The sequence below is a fragment of the Balaenoptera musculus genome, chromosome 9 (genome assembly GCF_009873245.2).
Source record: "Balaenoptera musculus isolate JJ_BM4_2016_0621 chromosome 9, mBalMus1.pri.v3, whole genome shotgun sequence".
NCBI classification, from domain to species: domain Eukaryota; kingdom Metazoa; phylum Chordata; class Mammalia; order Artiodactyla; family Balaenopteridae; genus Balaenoptera; species Balaenoptera musculus.
The window spans coordinates 44,861,528-44,883,315 of NC_045793.1; the positions used below are offsets into that span (position 1 = coordinate 44,861,528).

At 35.2% G+C, this 21,788-nt stretch overlaps 1 protein-coding gene across 11 annotated transcripts in view; it reads right to left on the minus strand.

Annotated features, from left to right (window-relative positions):
• Positions 1-21,788, minus strand: part of BBS9 (Bardet-Biedl syndrome 9) — a 461,337-nt gene that overhangs the window by 274,464 nt on the left and 165,085 nt on the right. For 9 of the 11 annotated variants that reach the window (XM_036863483.1, XM_036863486.1, XM_036863477.1 and 6 more), the window contains exons 13-15: positions 8,753-8,934; positions 4,327-4,430; positions 1,393-1,446 (exon numbers count right to left, since the gene is read on the minus strand). In XM_036863483.1, the coding sequence (XP_036719378.1) occupies positions 1,393-1,446; positions 4,327-4,430; positions 8,753-8,934 (340 nt within the window). The remainder of the gene's footprint in view (positions 1-1,392; positions 1,447-4,326; positions 4,431-8,752; positions 8,935-21,788) is intronic. The other 2 variants (XM_036863487.1, XM_036863488.1) reach the window with 1 other exon arrangement.

Sequence of the window (21,788 nt, forward strand, 5' to 3'; positions counted from 1 at the left end):
GATGGCTGGAAATTCTTTTCAAACACACACATAATCATACATAGAAGAAAGATGTTATTAACATTCATATGATTCCCCAATATATGTATGATACTGCAATCAACTGCTTGGTCTACTATGAATGTGATGACACAATTCCTTTAGTATACTTAAATACTAATTTTGTTTCTAGAAAAAAGACCCTTAATCACACTACACATTTAATTAATGGTAGGAATAAGTCCTAACAATTATTATATACATATTGCTATAAATGCAATTACTAGTTTTAAATTTGTAGTAAACAATACAGGCTATCTATTTACTACTCAAGGCTGAGGAAAACTTACAAATGTCAAGTGTTTGAGTTTTTCTATTTCTTAACTTTTTAACCAAGAAATCTTTTGTTTAATTGAACAAATTTAATGTGTAACATTGTGTACATTTAACATGTACAGCATGTTACTTTGATACATTTATATATTGCAATATGATTGCCAAGGCAGTGATATTTATCACATTACATAATTATAGTACAATATTATTATCTATATTCATTATACTGTGCATTAGATCTCTATGGCTTATTTACTACTCATTACAAGTTTGTGCCCTTAAACATCATCACTCTTAACCGCCCCCAATCCCCTGGTAAGCACCATTTTACCCTCTGTTTTTTACAGGCTTAACTTTTTTAGATTCCCACATATAAGTGATATCATACAGGACTTGTCTTTCTCTGTCTGACTTATCTTACTTAGCATAATGTGCTCAAGAGCCATCCATGTTGTTGCAAATGGAAGGATATCCTCCCTTCTCATAGTTGAATAATATTCCATTGTGTATATGTACCATATCTTTTTTTATCCATTCATCCATCGATAGGCATTTGGGTTATTTCCATATCTTGGCTATTTTGTGAATAATACTGTGATAAACATGAGAGCGTATATCTCTCGTGGGAAATACTATTTTCATTTCCTTTGGTTTATAGCCAGAAGTGGAGTTGCTGGGTCATACAGTAGATTTTTTTTAATTTTTTGAGGAACCTCCAATTGATCTCCAAAGTGGTTGGATCAACTTACATTCCCACCAACAATATTTAAGGGCTCCCTTTTCACCACATCCTCACCAGCACCTGTTGTCTCTTGTCTTCTTGATGACAGCCATTCTAAGGTGTGAGGTGATATCTCATGTGGTTTTGATGCGCATGTCCCTGACGATCAGTGATGTTGAGCATCTTTTCATGTGTCTGTTGGCCATTTTGATGTTCTCTCTGGTAAATGTCTATTAGTTCTTCTGCCCACCAAGTGTTTTTACATTTCCATAAGCTACTTATAGGCTGACAAGTGACAGATGTGATGAAATGTGTGATATTGTTTGCACATTACAGTCTAGAACTATGTACAATACCTTCACTGTGACTGAAGGGACAAGGTCAGCTCCCACTTCAACATCAGTAGATTGCTGTAAACACAGAATTGAGAAGAGAAGGAAAGAAAGAATAGTTTCAATACTGCACATCAATGAGTAAACACAGTAGGTGTGATACATACTTCTCACCACCAAAAAAAACTATAACGGATTTATCACTCTGATGGCAGACTAAAAGAGTCAGTGTGACTTTTTGGATGGCTTCATTGGGAAAGTCACAAGCTAATATTAAAAAACCCACGACTCCAAAAGGGGAAGAAAAGTTCACATATTTTACTATCAAACTACTCTATTGCCAAATTTCCTTAAAAACTGAAACTAATTCTATTAACTCATTCTTTATATTATATAAAAGAAGACTTCTGTATATTTTCTATATAAACAGTATGCCATTCTTTTAGGTCCTTGTATTTTTAGCTTGCCAAAGGTATGTTTTATTCTGATTAATAATATGTATTGATATCTAAGACATGTAACTAATGATATAAAGATTGAGTGGCCTTACACCTAGAAAATAAAACAAAAGTAGGAGTGTATTTTTTTTACTAGCGCATATCATAAACTCTTTTACTCTTTGAGCATCAGCCTTGGTTACCTGGTCCTATCTCTTAAAGAATTCAGAATATAATATAATAGAGCAAACATTTCCTTAGAATTTATAACTTATTTTTTAGAGTGGTAGGTTGAGAGGAAAATATGGTCACTCTACAATAGAATAAGATCAAAGCATAACATATTTTCTAATAATACCCACATGAATTCCTGAGGGAACAATTAAGATCACGAAGTCTCTGTCCAACAATGAATAAATCCATTGTACTTTGTTAACCTATTTGGAATTATTTTACTAAGAAAAATTAAATCACTTCTAATCAGCGGGGATCACTATGATGTAATGGTCATCAGCATAATTAAGAGTTGGGAGATTCATATTCTATTTATGATTCCATAGGAAACTATATGTGAACTTTGATCCAACTTCTCAATCAAGAAGAGAGGATAGCGATGTTTATCTCTTCTGTAAAAGCCCCCATTCTAACACTAATTATATTATTTTTTGGATGTGTGCTTTCATAACAATGATTGAAAATAAAATATTAAGCCAGGCTTTTTGCTCTAGTATTACCTAAAATCCAGGAAATGTTTTACATTTAGCTGTCGGCAGTTCTGGAAGAGAAACCAACATCTCCTGTTTCCTGCTCTTTTCAATCCATATCTAAACACCTAGATATTTCAGGGACAAAAGTCCTTTGGAAACATGAAATTACAGCCAGAGAGAAGTAGCTCTACGAAGACAGTATAGCATCACAGCCACCTAAGTCGTTGGACTGATGTTTTCCAATGGGATGAATATGATACTCTCAAGAATCTCTTAAGAAGAAAAAAAATAGTAAGAAGGGGAAATGAAACTGAAAAGAGACATCTAGTTAAGAGGAAAAAGCACTCCAGGTTACTGATAGGGAAATATATATTACAATACAGTGCTATTACATAAGGCCTTTTCTCACAAAGATCAAAAGTTGCTAAAGAACAGAAAGGGAATTTCAATCCAAATAGCCTATGTTTAAGAGAACCTAGAAAAAATTATATAAGTTGCCCAAAGGAAAAAAAGAATCATTTCCAAGGCAAGAAAATGTGTGTACATTTGTCAGCTAACTAAGCAAAAATGTTCCACTCAGACTACACCCTTCAGGTAGAGTGAGAAATGGTGTGTGCTGAATATCCAATGTTTAAACAGTACCTCTACTATGTGACTCAGCTGGGTGAATGTTTCTTTCATATATAGCCCTACTTTTTTTAAGTATACCCAACTTACTATACTATGGCAATGTTAATGTGATTTTTATCACAACTTGGGTTGGCTGTTTATACTAAGATTAATCTTTGAAAAGCTTATGGAACTACTTACTATATTACGCTGTGATACCTAAATATCAAAGTCATTTCCTAAGCAAAATTATATGACATAAATTCCATACAGAGTAAAAAACAGTGAATTCAATCACTTTCCTAAACTGATAAACTTTGGTACAGATATAGATAAACTTAATATATTTTGCCCAAACTGCAGGCAGTGAGAGAAACCCAACCATAATCTAACAAGTGCTTACAGAAGACTAAACAAAGAGATGGGGTAATGTAACCAAGGACAGTCTCTCTTTCTTGTTTCTCAGCTTTATTAATTCATTTATAGAGTGAATATATACTGAACACCCATTATGTGACTGGCACTAAGGATATGGCACTGAAGAAGACGAGTAGAATGCAGGTGGTGGTGGTGGTGGTGATGATCGTGATGATCGTTTTAAAAGAATTAAAATGTAATTTTATTATTATAATGATTTGTTAGTTAATTATCGTAATTCAACAAAGTGGATTCTATTACTGTTCCCATTTTACAGATAAATACATTGAGACTAAGAAAATTGAATACCTTGCCCTGGGTCACACAGATAGAAATGAGAGGAAAAATAATTCCTGGCCCAACTCTATCCTTAAACTACTTCCCCACCACAACCACCGTAATGTATTAAAGACTATAAATTACCAAACCCTGACCTATGCCTTTCATAAACATTATCTCATTGAACCTTCAACAAATATCTGGTGGGGTCAGTATTATTCATCTGGATTAGGATTATCTCAATACTCAGCACTGAAAAAGTTTTTTTTAAAAAAGTAGGTAGATTCAGAGTAATGGTGAGAACCTCTTTGACCATTTCCCTTCCCTCCCTTTTTTAAGACAGAAATCCTGCCTAAGGAACTTCTTATTACACAAAGAGCTTAGAAATGTTTTTTTCTAGAAGTAACAAAGCCTAAAACTTATCTTCCCTAAAGTTTCTATTTAGAGGCCCAGAATTTAAACCAATACATTTTGATCCCAATTTATCAGAGTCCGCCACTATCACAAACCCTTTGAAAGTCTGCAAATACACCTACAGATACTGAATCAAAGTTAGGAGAAACCATGGCAGAGACTTTCAGGTCATCTTCTCTCTCGGTCATAGGCCAAACACCTGTAATTTTAAGAGAAAAAAAAGTATTTACTCATAAAGTAAAACTTGCTGTATATAGTTGTTTTAAGGTTTATCTATACCATATATCAAAAATATACTCACGAGTTGAAAAAAAAAACTGAGGCATTACAGAATGAGAAGCTTTATGCTAATTCTTTCCCCTCTACATTACTAGAAAGAAAAACTGTCTCTTTTTCCAAAGATATTAGCTAAGATGTGACCCATTGACTGACCAGTGTCAGGAATTTCAATTCCCTATCCTTAGCTACTGGTAGAAGCCCAGAAGAGTACAACCCTTTTGAAGGTAAACTGGCTATAATTATCAAAATGTAAAATTCACCAAAAAAATGTAAAATTCACATACCCTGTGACTTAACAATTCTACTCCCAAACATTTACCCAATATTCATAGACATGCCCAAGGAGTTTCTCTGTTGCTAGTAATTATTAAAAACAAAAACAGCCTAAATCTAAATTATATTTCTATTAATAAATAGTTAACTAAATTATGGTATAGCAACACTGTGCAATGGTCCAAAACCCAAAACTCTAAATAAGAGTGCTGTCCATCGTTATATACTGACATGAAAAGAACTCCAAGATATGCTATTGATTAAAAAAAAGCAAGATGTAGTACAATGTCTCTAATACACACATATTTGTGTAAAAACAATTATATAAACAGGAAAATTTTCTCAAAGAATACACAAAAACTCTTAATAAAGGTTACCTTTAAATAATCTAGTGGAACTAAGACCTGGGGTTTATGCTTTCAGTACTGTTTGAATTATTTTGACCATATTCATTTTCTCTTTACAACTTAAAATTTCACAATTTAGAAAATGTTTATAGTGCATAATGAGATATTATGAACAAGTTATAGAGATCCTAAATAAACAAGAAACATAAATAATACATATGCACATACATATGTGTATATATATACATATATATATGACAGATTATTGGCTGTCCCCCTAACATCCATTCTTCCCTCCTCCTTCTTTGTGGCAGAACACTAATTCTGTTGAAGCATTCACCTCATCTCAAAGTTATTGAATTGGTCAAATCCCATCATGATGATTTCATTCCCCTGACCTTTTGTTGTTTTAGTCGTGAGCACGGAGCCTAATCCTGGCAGATGTGAGGTGAGGAAAGGTGGGAGTCGGCATGCTGGTACATGCTTCTGGGAAAGCTAGTCCTCCCTAATAAATGGGGAGACTTGGGAGAAATATCTCTCTTCTTCCCTGTGAATCATACTTGCACATAATGCCTGGAACTGCTAAAATCACCCTGTGACCCTGAGAGGAAACATCCTCCCACACTGAGGATGGCTGACTGAAAATATAGAAAGCACCTGGATGATGTCACATGAATCAGCTGTCTCACAAAGAGAAAAGAACCGCCTACAATTGCCACCAGGCATTCCCACCAATATTACACTGTTTGGAATAAGAATTTCCAAAACTTAGTGAGAGTACAAAAGGCTGCTTGTTGCCCACCCAGTAAAGATTCTTCAGTTCTTCTTCACTAAAAAAGAGTCCAATTTTATCCTAAGTAACAAAGTGCTCAATCAAAATGCTACATTTCCCAGGCTCTTTTGCAGCTTGGAGTGGCCAGTGAGAAGTAAATGGAAGCTGTTCAGGGTGTGGCTTCCAGGAAAGATCGTTAAGTGGGCTGACTCAGCTGCAGATGTGAGGGCAGGAGTTCCAGAAGCCATCCTAGACCAACAGAAGACCCTGGGTGAGAAGGAATCAGAGTCCCTGATGACTTTGGAACTGCCAAATCAACCCTGGACTGTCCATTACTGGACTTCTTTTCCATGAGAAAGAAATAAACCTGTGCCTTATTTAAGCACCCCATTTAGGCATTCTGTTATATGCAGCCAGACATAATCCTGAATAGCACATCTTCCAACAAGGTTACCAAGTACAAATGTTTCTACTACGCAATGGTAGAAGCAACTTAGTTATCCTAGACATATTTCAAATGGATGAAGACTTTCATTTATACGCCCATGTCTTACTGCTCTCTTTCCCTTCCTGAAGACACAACTATGCTGTGTGGGAGTCTATCTCAGTATTGCACCCTTTCCTTCATATCCCTCCCAAGTAAAGAACATATCAACTGTCTAAATAAATCATAAGGAAACTCTGTTTTTGAAAGTGCCTACTGATAGATGTTGTTGACTACTAGTAACAGAAATGCAAGGCAGGATTCTCACTAATGAGTTGAGTATGAAAAGCTTCAAAATCCATAAGCCATACAGAAATTATTACTATAATTTCATGCTTACAACATACATCCCTCATATAACTTACACACATAAAATCAGCTTCAAAAATACTTTTATTACAGTAGATAATATATACCATGTGTACAACAAAATATACTCTTTAAATTGGCTTTACATTTTGCTGCAATTCTTGCTTTGAAGAAATAAAAAAAGCTTTTAAGTGCTGAACATAACCCACAAGACTGTGAACTTCCTTTTTGCAAGTTAAAGTCACTGTACTAAAATAGGTGGCATTTAAATGAATAATGAGGTCATCAAAAAGTTCAGAGTTTTAACTTCTCATAGTCTTCTGTAATGAAATGATTTGGTGCTTTTATATAATTACAGGTATTTTAATGAACAAATATACCACAATTTTATAAGTGTAGAGAATACTAAATTTTTTCCATATCTAGAAATAAAATATGTTAAAAGTCTCTCTTTTTTAAAAGAGTCTCGGTTTCTTTTTTAGGAATAATACCAAATGATGGTGGCAAAGAAGGGGCAGAGAACTTCAAATATTAACTTTGAGGTTATATAAATAATAAACTTTGCACTCAAGTCTGTAGGTACATCCCTAGCTTAATTAGCACTTATTTCAAGATACACAGAAGAATCAGGGTAATGACAAGTAAAACAGCCTAACCCTTCTCACCCAGGGGAATCACTATGGCCACCAAAAAATAACTTTTAGCTGTAAGGGATTTACCTGAGAAATGTTTTACATAATCAAGTGTTCATCAAAATATCGTTAGCACATTGTTTATGGAAAGGCCAAAATCTCAAGACACAAAATTTGGAGTGAAAAGCCACATTAAATTTATTTAACCAACTCTGGAAATTTCATGTTTCATATGTATGCCACTCTTCTCCAATTACATTTTTAAATGACAAAATGAGACATAGTCCATTAATCCCAAAACACTAGTATCAAAAATGGAAAAAAATGTGCAATATGACACATCCAGTTTTAACTATTTTCTATTTGACATGAGGGTCCTGACAACAAATGGGTTTTTAAATAATTGGAGGTACTTAAAAGACCTAAGTTTCACTTGCTTACTTTCAAAACTTTCTAAGAGAATGTATAAAACCAAAGCATAATAATTTTATTTTAATATTAATATTTTTAAAATATATTATCTAAATTCCTCTGAATGTCTCTTGGTAATATGGACTCAAAAATACATAAATCTAGGAAAGTGATTGGACCAGGATTAAGACTGGCTCTGTTGTTTTGGTTGGCTTTTGATGCTCTGCTTCTTTTATTATTCCTGCTTGTTTTAACATTTCTTTTATGTGAAAATAGTCCATATTTTTTCTCATTAAAAAAATACTTTTACCTGACCCTGAGAAGCGAACTTAAAGTAATGCTTTTCACATGTCCAACTCAAACTGCAGGATTGCTGTTTTGTTTCTCCTTTTAATTTACAGTAAAATTATACCCTTGTGAATCCCAAAGTAAGATAATATTGAGTTATACAAAACTCAAGAATTGAAAATATCATCAGCCTCTGAGTCATTAGAAATCAGCATACCACAGGCTACACTCCATTTGGATGGCTAATTAACTACAAACATAAATTATATCACTAGGCTGCAAATGACTACATTTTTAGTAACAAAGTAGTAATTCACGTACTGCTTTGATTTCTTTTAAAAGAAGCAACTAAAATTTTTTCAGGGATATTAGAAGTTAATAAATGATCACTCTAAACCTTAATGTAATTCTAAAGGTCTAAAACCACTATCCAAAGAAATACATGTTCCTTTCTTAGAGTTTAAAGAAAAAAACTCAGCACTGTCCCTGAAACACACTAACAAAAGTATTACCTTAAATAGGACATATTTTTCAGAAGCTATAAAATACAAATTAAGCACAAAGACTAGTATGTTAAAGAGCAATGCTGTTTTTACAAAAATGACTTTAAATAAGCCTGGGGGGAGAAAATCAACTAATATGTACAAAACATTATCCATATACAAAATAATATAAATTTTATAATGAATACTAAAATCAAATAATAAAAAGCTGCAAATGAAATACCTTGTGATTTGTTAACATCTTTGATGATTTTCTGAAGTTCTTTCAATTCTATATCAAGTTCATCATAGTTTAGCTCTCTAGATTCAACTTTTGGAGCTTGGAACAAAGAAGGGTCTGTCCCCAGGTATGAACACTGCAAGTGACCATCATCACTCAGAGTGACTATCACTCCCTTTAAATCACTACAAATAGGAAGAGAAAATGAGACATAATTAAAATTTTTGGTGGATTTAGACTTAATCTAGACCAACTAGATTTTCATTCAATTCAGCTTCAACATACCATTAAGAAAATGACTATATAATGTATCTATTTCTAAAGTTTTACATCAAGGACTCAATTTAAATGTTTCAAACATGATTTACATTTACAGAAATATAACAATTATTATTAAAGCTTCCACTTTTGGGGACATAACTATGTGGCAACTTCTGCTCTAAGAGCTTTTCAAGGTCTTACTTGTATCATTCAATCCTCACTGCACCTCCCACTTGGCAGATTCATAATAAGCAGTGAACAACACGTAGGAGCTACAATGGATCAAGAGCTAGGCTACTGGCTGGCTGAAGACTAGGGCTGAGGCACAGGAGGGAAGATGGGACAATCCAGGGGAATGGGAAGGTTAGTGGAGGAAGCCCTACGAGGCCTTGAAGAGAAATGTGCCCCCTGCTCTTTTCCTTTTCCTTCTCTCTACCCTTGGGACATGCTTCCCCTCCCTCCCCAGGTCCACTCACCATGGCTTCCTTCACACACACTCCTATTCAAGTAGCTCTCTGGTCTGTTCTCTCTTTCCCTTCACTCTTAGACAGAAGTATCCCATTTTCTCATTTAGTAGCTCTTTCTCCATCACTCTTCTCATCCTGATTATCTCTTTTCCTCCCCAACCTTTCACTCTTCCTTCTCTCTTAGGCTCCCTCATCTCTGTTATTCTCTAGAAACAGCCATAATATATAAATTATAGATAACTTTAGCATAAATGCTTAAAAATAAAAGTTGTACGTTTTCCTGAACTTGCTATAAAAAGTAGTTGAGATGAACACTATTGGCTTCCTCCCTACCTTACCCAGAGGGGAAAAAATTCAATATTGCCATAAGTCATTTTGAACTGATATAAAATGAATTTGTTTTAGATTTGTTTGTTGTGTTTTCTATTGGTCTGTGATTTAAAAAAAACAAAAAACAAGTTTTCCAACACTTTTCTAAAGGTTAAATATTAGTCAAAAACAACAGAAAACTTGAGAGAGAAAAGAACTTGAAAAGAAGTGTTGCTATTTATCTGAAGAAAAGGAGTTAAGGTATATAAGGGTCTAGGACTCATTCAGAACAAATAGGAATTTTTAAAACTCCCCAACTTCGGGTCACAGCAAGTGGTCAGCTCATTAATCTAAAAGCTGAACTTGATTGACAGTAAATACTACCATTGCTCAATCCCTCCCATAAGGTGGCCACCAGCAACCACTTCACCACCTGCCTTCAATACAATATTCCTGTACATACTTTCTCCAGGATATATACATAATTCTGTAATGTGACTTCAGAAAAATAAAAAATAGATTGGTATCACTGATTTGATAGCTAAAAAACTGCTAAAAACTAAAAAGGGGACTTGGGTTCTAGCTCTGACTCTGCTCTATGTAGCTGAGTCAACTTGGAGAAGTCTTCCTAAATGCTTTATGTCTAAAATGAGAGGGTGAAACGAGATGATCCTCAAAGGTCTTTAAGTTTAATAAACTGGTTCCGTCAAAATAGCTCAGAAAATAAATACTCCCAAATAAAATTATTTTCCTAAAATAAAATGTTTTCACCCCTGTAGTATCTCTGGGCCTGACCCTTTCCTTGCAGGCAACTGAAGCCACTTAGTGGCCATGGAAATCCCAACTTCCAGCTCTGACAAGCCCATTTCAAGAGGGCAAACCTCTGTCCCTATTGAGTTAGTTGTGACTGTACTCTGTTCCCCATTCCACCCAGACCTACTGAAGTCTGAGAATACAGTATGTCCTAAGGAAATGCTAGGAAACTAAAAGGCAGAGCTTCTCAGACAATGTGGGGATCACCTGTTCTTTGAATCCAAGAGGGTATTTCCATTTTATCTTCCCCCTTTGAGTGATCCATTATAAAGGAAACCTAGCATGAGGCATTACAAATATACCTCACTATCCAAATTTATTTGGTCTTTGAATTGGATAGCTTATTACGGAATCAGTTTCATCCCACTGTTTTAGATGGCAAATAGCAACAATTTAGATACAGGGATTTATCTAAAAATTTATCTGAACCTATTAAGTTGTTGAGTTCAGATAGAGAGAGTTTGAATAGTAGTGTATACACATATTTCTTCAGCATCTCAAAAAGAAAAAATTCTTTACTGGTGTTTTGAGGTGTCCAAACAGAAAAGGGAGGAGCCAGGGTCTTTACCCACTTAAAGAGCCTAACAAGCGTCACCAAAATGTCTTAACACTAAATTACAAAACTTAAGCAATTTACTTTTTTCTTATCAGCGGTATCAGAGCCATTACATACAGTTTAGATCAAATAACAGAAATTTAGAATAGCTGAATTCATTTAACATTGCATGTTTTATTCCACAGGAACACTAACACAAGCTCTAAAAATTTTAGAATAAATCAGTGAAATTTCTGTCTAAAACATCTATGATGGAAAAAGTACTTCGACACAGGCCTATACCACTAGTTAATACATAAGTAATGTCATCACTTGGTATCTTAAATGCAAAGGAAAATTTTAAATTATATGTATATAAATATATATATATATCATTCCTAAAGTTAAGCCCAACCTAAGTATAAAGTCCAATTTAAGTATAAAAGAGAATACAATCAAGATTTTTTTAATCTTCCTACTTAAAGAACATTTTTAAAACAATATTGTCCATGTGAGTTAATGAGTAAAATTTTCTGAGTGATAGAATTTTATGTTAGAAGAAGCCATCAAGTAAATCAAGTATCGTGTACCTTATTACTTACATCCTTAGGGTTGACACTTTCAAAATGAAGGTCTCTAGATTACTCTGGTCCTTGAATACATCAGCTAAACCAAGGAACCAGAATGATGTATTTTATGAGGACTCAAGGTCAAAGATGATATATTGCTAGGACACACAATAATTTTGTGATTTTAGCAATGGGGCATGAAATTAAACAATAGAGTTAGCTCAGGAAACTGAGGGTAATTGTTTCTTCACTCAGTAAACAGATCCTGGCCTTAACAACACATTCAAACAAAATTCCAGATGGATTTTAAAAGTTAAATTAAAAATTATGAAACTACAAAAATATTTATCTGCCCTTGGGATGGAAAGAACTTTTGCTGCAAGAAAGCAATAGAGGACAAAGCAAAGGATCTCTAAATTAAACCACAAAAAAATTTTAAACTCGTTCTATGCTTTAAAAATACATCACAGTAAAAAGAACAAAAGACAAACAAACTGGGAAGACCTTGGCAACCAACATAAATATATGATTTAACTTGAATCATATGAAGTTGTGGATATTCAACTGTTTTTGACCTATAAAAATAATTTTGTATGTTTCATCTACTATGTAAAGAACTCTTACTAGTCAATGAAAATGAGTATATCTCAAAAGAAAAAGGTCAAAGAAAATGTACAATTCACTTGAATCAGCAACTTAAAGGTTAAATAATCTATGGAATTAAAACCTTTATCTAGTTCTCTTTTTCTGACAAGGCCAATCTATAAAGTGAGCAACTTGAAAGTATTTGAAATACAGCTCAAAAGATAAAAAATGAACAGTTTCTTTTGCTAATACAATAAAACAAATGAATAATAGCTTTAAAAACAAATGAAAAGAACATGCACTGAATCTAACGGTTCTTGTCCAGCTGCACTTTATGCAAAACAGAAATATTTTAAATTATCAAATCATCAAAGTCTGGTTTTTATTATGATATACAGATATCAAAGAAATCTTAAAAACTTAAATTTTGGATTCTTTCCTGCCTTTACCAAAATAATACTGAAACAGAAAACAAAAAGTAGGAAGGTGCACGATTTTCATCTAGTCTCTTTTTTATTTACTATCTGCCTCTCATTTCTCTACTATATTTCATTTGCTTATCATTCACTCACTCATTCATTCATTCATCAAATATTTTCAAACACCTGTTATATGCAGGATGCCATTTGAAGTGCTATAGAGCATACACAGATAAAATCAGAAATTAGCTGAAAAAGATTGCAACCCTGTAAAAGAATAAGACATGCATCTCAATAAGTATGCATGGGGTGGAAAACATAAGAACTATAAGACAAGTATAAAGTACTTTAGTGTTCAGAAGTAGGAATGTCATTTCTAGCCAACGGGATCAGGGAAATTTTGATGGAGGAAATAAAAGCTTAAGCTGGACAATGAAATTCAGTCTATTCTTCAGATTATTTCTGAAATCTGAATTAACTCACATGTGATTTGTAAGCAAGGAAATGATGTCAATAGAACTTTGAAGTTGGTTCATACTCTTTTACCCATCGCCTGAATGTTTTGAACCTCCAAGTAGTAGCAGGAAAATATAGTACATGACTATATACAAAGCACCATTATTCCACTGTTCTTTTTGGCTCAGTTTGCAAATATGTCCTGGATTGAAAGTGCTTCTTACATGGTTCTCATGTTCAGTTTGTCTTTTGCTCTTTTTTCCTCAACGCTTCCTTCACGCTACCATCATCTTTCTATTTAAAAGTAAAGTCCTATTTTAATATGACTGTTATTTGGGTTTGGTTTGTTTGTTTGGTTGATTGGTTGATTGGTTTCTTGGTTGGTTGGTTTGCTTTGCTTTGCTTTTTTGGTGCTCCAATCACAGTTGTATAAATTTTAAGTGATCTGCCCCATGACAATTTATTTTGTTTGTTCGTTTGTTTTTACTTGACATATAGTTGATTTACAATGTTGTGCCAATCTCTGCTGTACAGCAAAGTGACTCAGTTTTACACGTATAGACATTCTTTTTTTTAATATTCTTTTCCATATGGTTTATCCCAGAAGATTGGATCTAGTTCCCTGTGCTATACCATAGGACCTTGTTGTTTATACATTCTAAATGTGGCAATTTATTTTTAAAGGCTTCTTACTGTTAACTTGTAATTTATTACATTATAACATAAATATCTGTAGTATTTGAGCCTTTGGGATTTGGAGAACAGGTGTGAAGAACATTCAGCACGGAGAACATGAGAGAAGAAGAGGGAGAAAAGTTTAGACTATGTATGAGAAAGAACAAGCAACCTGGATACAACATTCATTGAATAAAAAAAAAAAAAAAAAAAGAGGAAAGAGACTCTGGGGAATAAGGCCATCTAAAGATCTTAAGCTTTAATCTATGTAATTGTGGAACCAGTAAAGGCTTTTGAGCTAGTGAGTGACATAAGCAAAATATGCTTTAAAAAGATGTACCCTAAAAGACTCAATATAGTTTAAAATGTTGATTCTCACCAAAATGATCCATAATGTAACACAATCCAAATGAAAATCCCAGAAAGCTTTTTTTTGTAGAAACTAACAAGCTGATTTCCACATGTCTATGTAAGTGCCAAAAAAACCACCTAGAATGGCAAAACAATCTTGAAAAAAAGAATAGAGATGGAGGGCTCTCATAAACTGACTTCAAGACACACTGTAAATCTACAGTAATTGAGGAAAAGGACTTGTGTCCTCTGCATATAAAGAACTACTGTAACAAATGACCAAGACACACACACACACACACACACGCATACAAAATTCAACTGGGCAAGACTTGCATAGATATTTCACAGAGTAAAGTATAAAAACTGTCAACAAGTTAAGAAAAAATGCTCAATATTATTAGCCATTAGGGAAATGCAAATTAAAATCACAATTCGCTACCACCACACATACATCAGAATGTCTAAATTTAAAAGATTGACTGCATTAAATGCTGGAGAGGATGTGGAGCAACCAAAACTCTTATATATCACTGGTGGGAGTGTAAAATGGTTTAACTAATGTGCACAAAAGTTTGGCAGTTTCTCATTAGACTAAACATATACCAACCCTCTAACTCAGCAATTTTACTCCTAGTTATTTATCTAAAATAAATGAAAACATATGTCCACAAAAAGGCTCATACATAAAATGAGATAAACAAGTTATGATACATTCATTGAATGTAACATTACTCAGCAGCAAAAAATAAACCAACATTGGTACATGCAACAACAAAAATGAATGTTGAAAAATATTATGCTGAAAAAAATGACAGACATAAAAAGTACATACTGTGTGATACCATTTATATGAAGTTCTAGAACAGGCAACACAAATCTATTATGAAAAAAATATGAACAGTTGTTACCTGGAAGCAGGGAAGAAGGGGATTATTAACTGGAAAGGGACACAGGGAAAATTTCTGTGACGGAAATGTTCTATAACTTGAGAGAACTACGGGTTACACAGGTGTATATCCATTTGTCAAAACTGTACAGTTAAGGTTTGTGATTCCCAATGTATATAAATTTTACCTTTGAAAAAGGAATTAAAAAATAGGGTAGGCAGAGGTGTAGAAAAAGCCAGCATGCCAGAACACTGATAAGTGCTGAAGCTGAGCACTGGCTACAAGGGAGTTCATGATGCCATCCACTTACTTTGTATGTATTTAAACTTTTCCATAAAACAAAAATTGGGGGGTTTAAAAAGAAGCAAATAAAGTGTATACATACTACACAAATACATATAAAGTGATACCACCAACACAAAATACTTTTAGTGATAACGTATGAAATCTACCTTGACATGAGCTGGGACCTGCCTCACATTTTAGCACCCATTCCCACCGTTATTCACACATGCATAAACAGACACACAGAACTTTTAAGTGTGTGTGTGTGTGTGTGTGTGTGTGTGTGTGTGTGTGAAACAGAGAGAGAGAGATGATTTATGTGAATACTTGGTATTTTTAAGTACCTTGTTGGCATATAGCTACTTAAATGAAGCAACAATTCCACGGCAACTGATTCACTGGTAAAAAAAAAACTAACAAGCCAATGTGTGGGCCCATCAATGTGACCCTTTCCCCCCAAAATAATTAAAGGCATCATTATTTTTTGGTGCTAACACTGACTCCTCTTTTAAAAAGTATCTCTTCCACAGCCAATCTTACTACCTTCAAATAAAATAGACCACTTTACTATACCCACTAAATAATACTTATATAGTAGCATCTACAAAATGTTATAGCATTTCTTTAAATTTTTGCATGTTTGTCACCTTTAACCAGGCTGTTAATTCCCTCAGGGCAGGAATTATGTGACACTGAATTTGTGTCCCTCAGTGCCAGACACAATGACTTCATCTATATGAAATTTTCCAAAAGAATTCAAAATTCACCTCTAATACTAAGTCATAAGCAAATACAAAAATACCACAACACTCCATATACCAATCAATAATTATAGACTAACAAATAAATCTAGAAGACCTCTGTAATTGTCCATAATACTTCAAATGGAACCCTTTAGATCAATATAAGATAAACCCAACTTTATTTACAGTTATCTAATGTCCCTTCCTTATTCCTTCTAATCATCAAATAATAAGACAATGCCAAAAGGAGTGGGAAGATAAGACTATGCAGGTGGTAGCTCTAACCTGGCACTGAGCCTTGAACGTATGAATGCCAAGAAAGCTAGTATGCAAATATAGTCTCTCCCAAGGAAAATAAGAACATTTTCTAAAGTAAAAGTTCAAAGCAATGAATCTTTCCATAAATAAAACTAGATGTTGGAGTCCTTCCCTGATGCATGAAAGAAGACATGATTTGATGCCATAATTTTCTAACGTATTAAGCCCTTACCAGAATTAAGTCAGGCATTAAGGAAACAACCTGTGTATTTTTAGCTCTTATGTGTTGAGGAGTTACTTTTGCAATTTTTAAAAATAATTAGGCCTTGTTTGTTCTTCTCTGTATGACCATATCCCAGGCAAAGCTTCATATCAATACCTTTTGACATACATAGTTCGTACCGAATACAAAATCTGGGAGCCAGGAAGAATCAAGCGTAGAATCTAAGTTTCCTGATTCACAGTGAGGTATATTTTTGCCCACCATTCCATGTTGACTTCCCAAGAATGGAAAATTTAAAACAATTTTTAAGGTGTAATTTGAGGTTTGTGTAAATGGTTTTTAGTTATTATTGCTATCCACAATTAGCCTCGATAATCAAGAGCTGGATTATTTAATATGAGAGACATGGTAATTAGAATGCCCAAGAAAAGGACAAGTAAAATGGGGGAGCCAAGGCCAGAGTCCAAACATATCATAGTAAAAATAGCTCTGCCAAAAGAAGTTGTCACAGCAAATTGCAGAAATTACAGAGGTTGTAGTTGGGTAGACTGAACAAAATACCATTTGTAGTAAAGAAATTTCTAAGCATCAAAAACTCAGACGTGAGCTTGCTCTTTCAAACCTATCTCTTATTAGACTTATTAGAAAGTCACACAAGACTGCTAAATCTGGCTAATTATGTTCACAAGACTGAACAGGTAAATTGCTAAACAGAAAAAAAAAGAAAAGATATAACTTCTAGAAGTGCCTATTTTGCACTGGGGAAGCAAAATACATTTATAAGGACTTAACTCTAACCCTCTTTCATTATTGAAAATTGTGTTTATTTAGAACTTACTGTATCCAGGCATCATTCTAGATGTTATAGATAGATAGGCAGGTTACACTGGTCATTTTCCTCAAAGAACTTAAAGTACAGTGGCCATTACAGATATGTAAATCAAACAAAAATGTATGAGATGTATGAAGCATGCTCTGATGAATGATGGATGTAAGCAAGGGAACCAATAAAAACAAAGTGAAAGAATATCAAAATCAGACAGTGGGGCTTCCCTGGTGGCGCAGTGGTTGAGAATCTGCCTGCCAATGCAGGGGACACGGGTTCGAGCCCTGGTCTGGGAAGATCCCACATGCCGCAGAGCAACTGGGCCCGTGAGCCACAACTACTGAGCCTGCGCGTCTGGAGCCCGTGCTCCGCAACAAGAGAGGCCGCGATAGTGAGAGGCCCGCGCACCGCAATGAAGAGTGGCCCCCGCTTGCCACAACTAGAGAAAGCCCTCGCACAGAAACGAAGACCCAACACAGCCAAAAATAAATTAATTAATTAATTTAAAAAAAAAAAAAAAAAATCAGACAGTGAGCAGACAGAATGCTTTCTAGAGGAGATAACACAAGCAGGAATTGGATAAGAGAAGGAGCAGGGTATTCCAGCAAAGCATTTTCCTTAAAGGGGACACACACACACACACACACACACACACACACACACACACACACACACACCCTGCATAGAGTACAGGGCATTCAGAAGGTGTTTTACCAAAGCCAGAACCAAATAGATATTCAACAAATATCTATGTGAGTATCAAAGATGTGTCAGAGATAGTTCTCAAAGTGAGTACCAGTGAAGAAACGACACAAAAATCTCTGTCCTCCAGGAGCTCACATTCTGGTAAGGAGAGGAAAAACAATGAACAAAAGAAATAAATATATAGTAAGTTCAAAGGTGACAGGCGCTATGAAGAAAAAGTAAGCAGGTAAAGTAAGACTCAAATTGGACCTAAAAGGAAAGACATGAGTTGCATAGGCTGGGGAGGGCATTCCAGAACAGTGGAACAGCATTAAGTATTAAGATACACCTGTTTCCATCAACCAGAAAGTCTATTTCTCCCCAAGGGGATTCATATGGAAAAGTGAGGGTGATAAAAATTAAAGATGATAAAAATACAAAGGCTTTGAATGCCCTGCAAAGAATTGTAGACCTTACGCCACAAGCAATAGGAAACCACTGAAAGATCCCAATGGAGGAGAAACAATAAATTTTCTCAGTACTCCTCAATTTCATGCAGTATTTGACAGAACTGATCATGTCCCTCCCATTCACTCATTCCATAGGCACTCACTGTGCAGCTACATGATACTGTGTTAAAAATAATATTTTTAAGGGCTTCCCTGGTGGCGCAGTGGTTGAGAATCTACCTGCTAATGCAGGGGACGCGGGTTCGAGCCCTGGTCTGGGAAGATCCCACATGCCGCGGAGCAGCTAGGCCCGTGAGCCACAACTACTGAGCCTGCGCGTCTGGAGCCTGTGCCCCGCAACAAGAGAGGCCACGATAGTGAGGGGCTCGCGCATCGCGATGAAGAGTGGCCCCCGCTTGCCGCAACTAGAGAAAGCCCTAGCACAGAAACGAAGACCCAACAGAGCAATCAATCAATTAATCAATCAATCAATAAATAAATCTTTAAAAATAATAATAATAATAATATTTTTAAATTAATACTATATTATATGTCATAAAAGGTTACAGAGGTGTGGTTCATCTCTGGTCACTAAGGAAGATAGGTGCTTGTATTCCATTCTAGATAACACAAGATCCTATGTGCTAAGTAATATAATGAATGAACAAAGTTCAATAGTAACATAGAAAAGGACACTATAAAATGTTAATATTATGAAACCAAGGAAGCCTTCATGGAGGATTTGAAAAACAAATAGGATGTAAACAAAAAGAGATGGACAGAAAAAGGGTATTTCAGGTGGAGAATTTTAGAGGGACACAATCATATGTCATCTCAAGTGCAGTATGGCAAAAATCATAAGAGCTTTTCTGCATCAGAGTTAATTCACAAAAAATGCAAATCTTTCTGGGCCACATTACTTTTCTTCCAAAATTAAAATAGCTTTTATTATAATATACCCTGTGGGGAAAAGTGTATTTCTTACTATTTAGACTAACATTCTTTTTTACGTTGTTTTGTTTTTTGGGGTTTTTTTGTTTTTTTTTTTTAGATTAACATTCTATTGAAGAATGTCAGTGGGAAAAAATAATGACCACTATTTTAAGCAATTAAAATGTTAACATCAATATACAGATATTTTTAGGAGAAAAATCAAGGCGGCTTTCGAACACATCATGCAGTAAACAAGGCAGGTAAGTGAAGAGTCTCTGTAAATGCAAATGGGCCAGACTATGACAGATCTTGAAGGCTGTGAGCACTCTCTTTTAAGTAAGGCAATAACAGAATTAGACAACATTTTAGAAAGGGGATCTTTTTTTAAATGCAAGTCTAATCACACCATTCCCTGGATCAGAAACCTCCAGTGATTTCCCATTTAAAAATCAAAATCCTGGGACTTCCCTGGTGGTCCAGCAGTTAAGACTCTATGCTCCCAATGCAGGGGGCCTGGGTTTGTTCTCTGGTCAGGGAACTGGATCCCACATGCTGCAACGAAGATCTCGCACGTGGCAACGAAGATCCGCGTGCCACAACTAAGATCGGGCGCAGCCAAATAAATAAATAAACATTAAAAGTAAAATAAAATAAAAATAAAAAATCCTTTAAATTAAGCTATGACCCCTGCTTATTTGACCTGTAGTCACTTCCCTCCCCAGCCCTCCATTCCCTATCCTTCTACTGACTTCCCTCTTCCACTTCGTTGGAATTGTCATTCTCCATTCCCCTTTAGTACCTGGTATGCTCTTCCTCCCCTCCCTTTAAAAAGGATCTTTGTCTAGCTCAAGTCTACTCATCCTTCAGATTTCAACTCAGAAAATTTTCCTAGGACCTCACATTCTAGGTGAGGTCCCTTGTTTACATGCTCCCAAAGAACAAGGTACTACTATCCCTTCAGGATTTTTCACTATTGAAATAATATCTTTATCTGTGTAATCATGTATTTAATATCAGTCTTCCTCAATACAAGTTCCATAAATTCAGTGACTATGATTGCTTTGCTCAAAAACGTATCTCCAGAACCTAGCAGAGTACCTGGCACAGAGAGGGAGGCTAAATAGACATTCACTGAATTAATTAAATGAAGAAAGCGAAATAATTCTTTGTTGTGGGGGAATATCCCATGCATTCTAGGATGTTTACCACCATCCCTGCCCTGAACCCACTAAATACCAATAAAAACTCTCCCTCCTCCTTGTGTTATGACAACCAAAAATGTCTCCAGGCATTGCCAAATGTCCCCTGGGTAGCAAAATCTCTCCCAGATGAGAACCACTGAGCTAGGAGATAATACATCCTGGTTTGCAAAGATCAGTCCCAGTTTACGCCTGTTGTCCTGGTACAGTTATTAACACCACCCCCTTTCACTCTCAGAAGTATCCAAGTTAATAAATTATATTGTCATCCTACCTGGATGTATCTATATGGGTTCTCTTGCCCAGACCAAGTGAACTATTATGTACATAATGACCATGGTATTTCTTCTAACCTAGCAGAAATTATAGCATTATTTCCAAGAACTATGGTTTAAAACAAAACAAAACAAAAAACTACCTTTGTATTAGGCTTTGGAATTAATGAAAATAGTACAATGACAGTGGACAGAAGAAACACGGCAGAGATACAAAGAATAATAAATAGTACATGATGATCAATTAAATGTGGGAAAAAGAAGTCAAAGAAAATCCCTAAGGTTTAGCCTGAGAGAGCTGGATATAAAGACATCTATCAAGATTAGATATACAATAGAAGATGGGTTGTATTTTGTGGAGTGAATGGGGAGATGATGAAGATAGTAAGCTTGAATTTTGAAGCACCCTCTCAATACTCAGGTGATACCCACCAGACATGCGGAAGCACAGAACTTGCAGGGACACAGATCTTTGTGGTGATGTGCTCCGCTCCTTTGGCTCCAGTGCCATTGGACTTCTCCCACTTGTCTACTCCTAGTTTTCTTCAAGGGCTCTTCTTCCTGCTTCCTAATTTTGAGAATCCCTAAACACTACTCAAACTTCTCTGCTTCCCACTCTCTGTTAACTCTGAGAATTCATTCTATTAGCTATTACCTCTGTGATAACATTGCCAGTCTCACTCACAGCCTGTAATCTCAAATATCATGTGACCAGATCACCTCTGAGTACTTCCACTTGAATTATATTAACTTTCATGTGTATGAGTCTTTTCAGTTTAAAAACAACTTTCACAGGGGCGGACCTTCAAGATGGTGGAGGAGTAAGACGTGGAG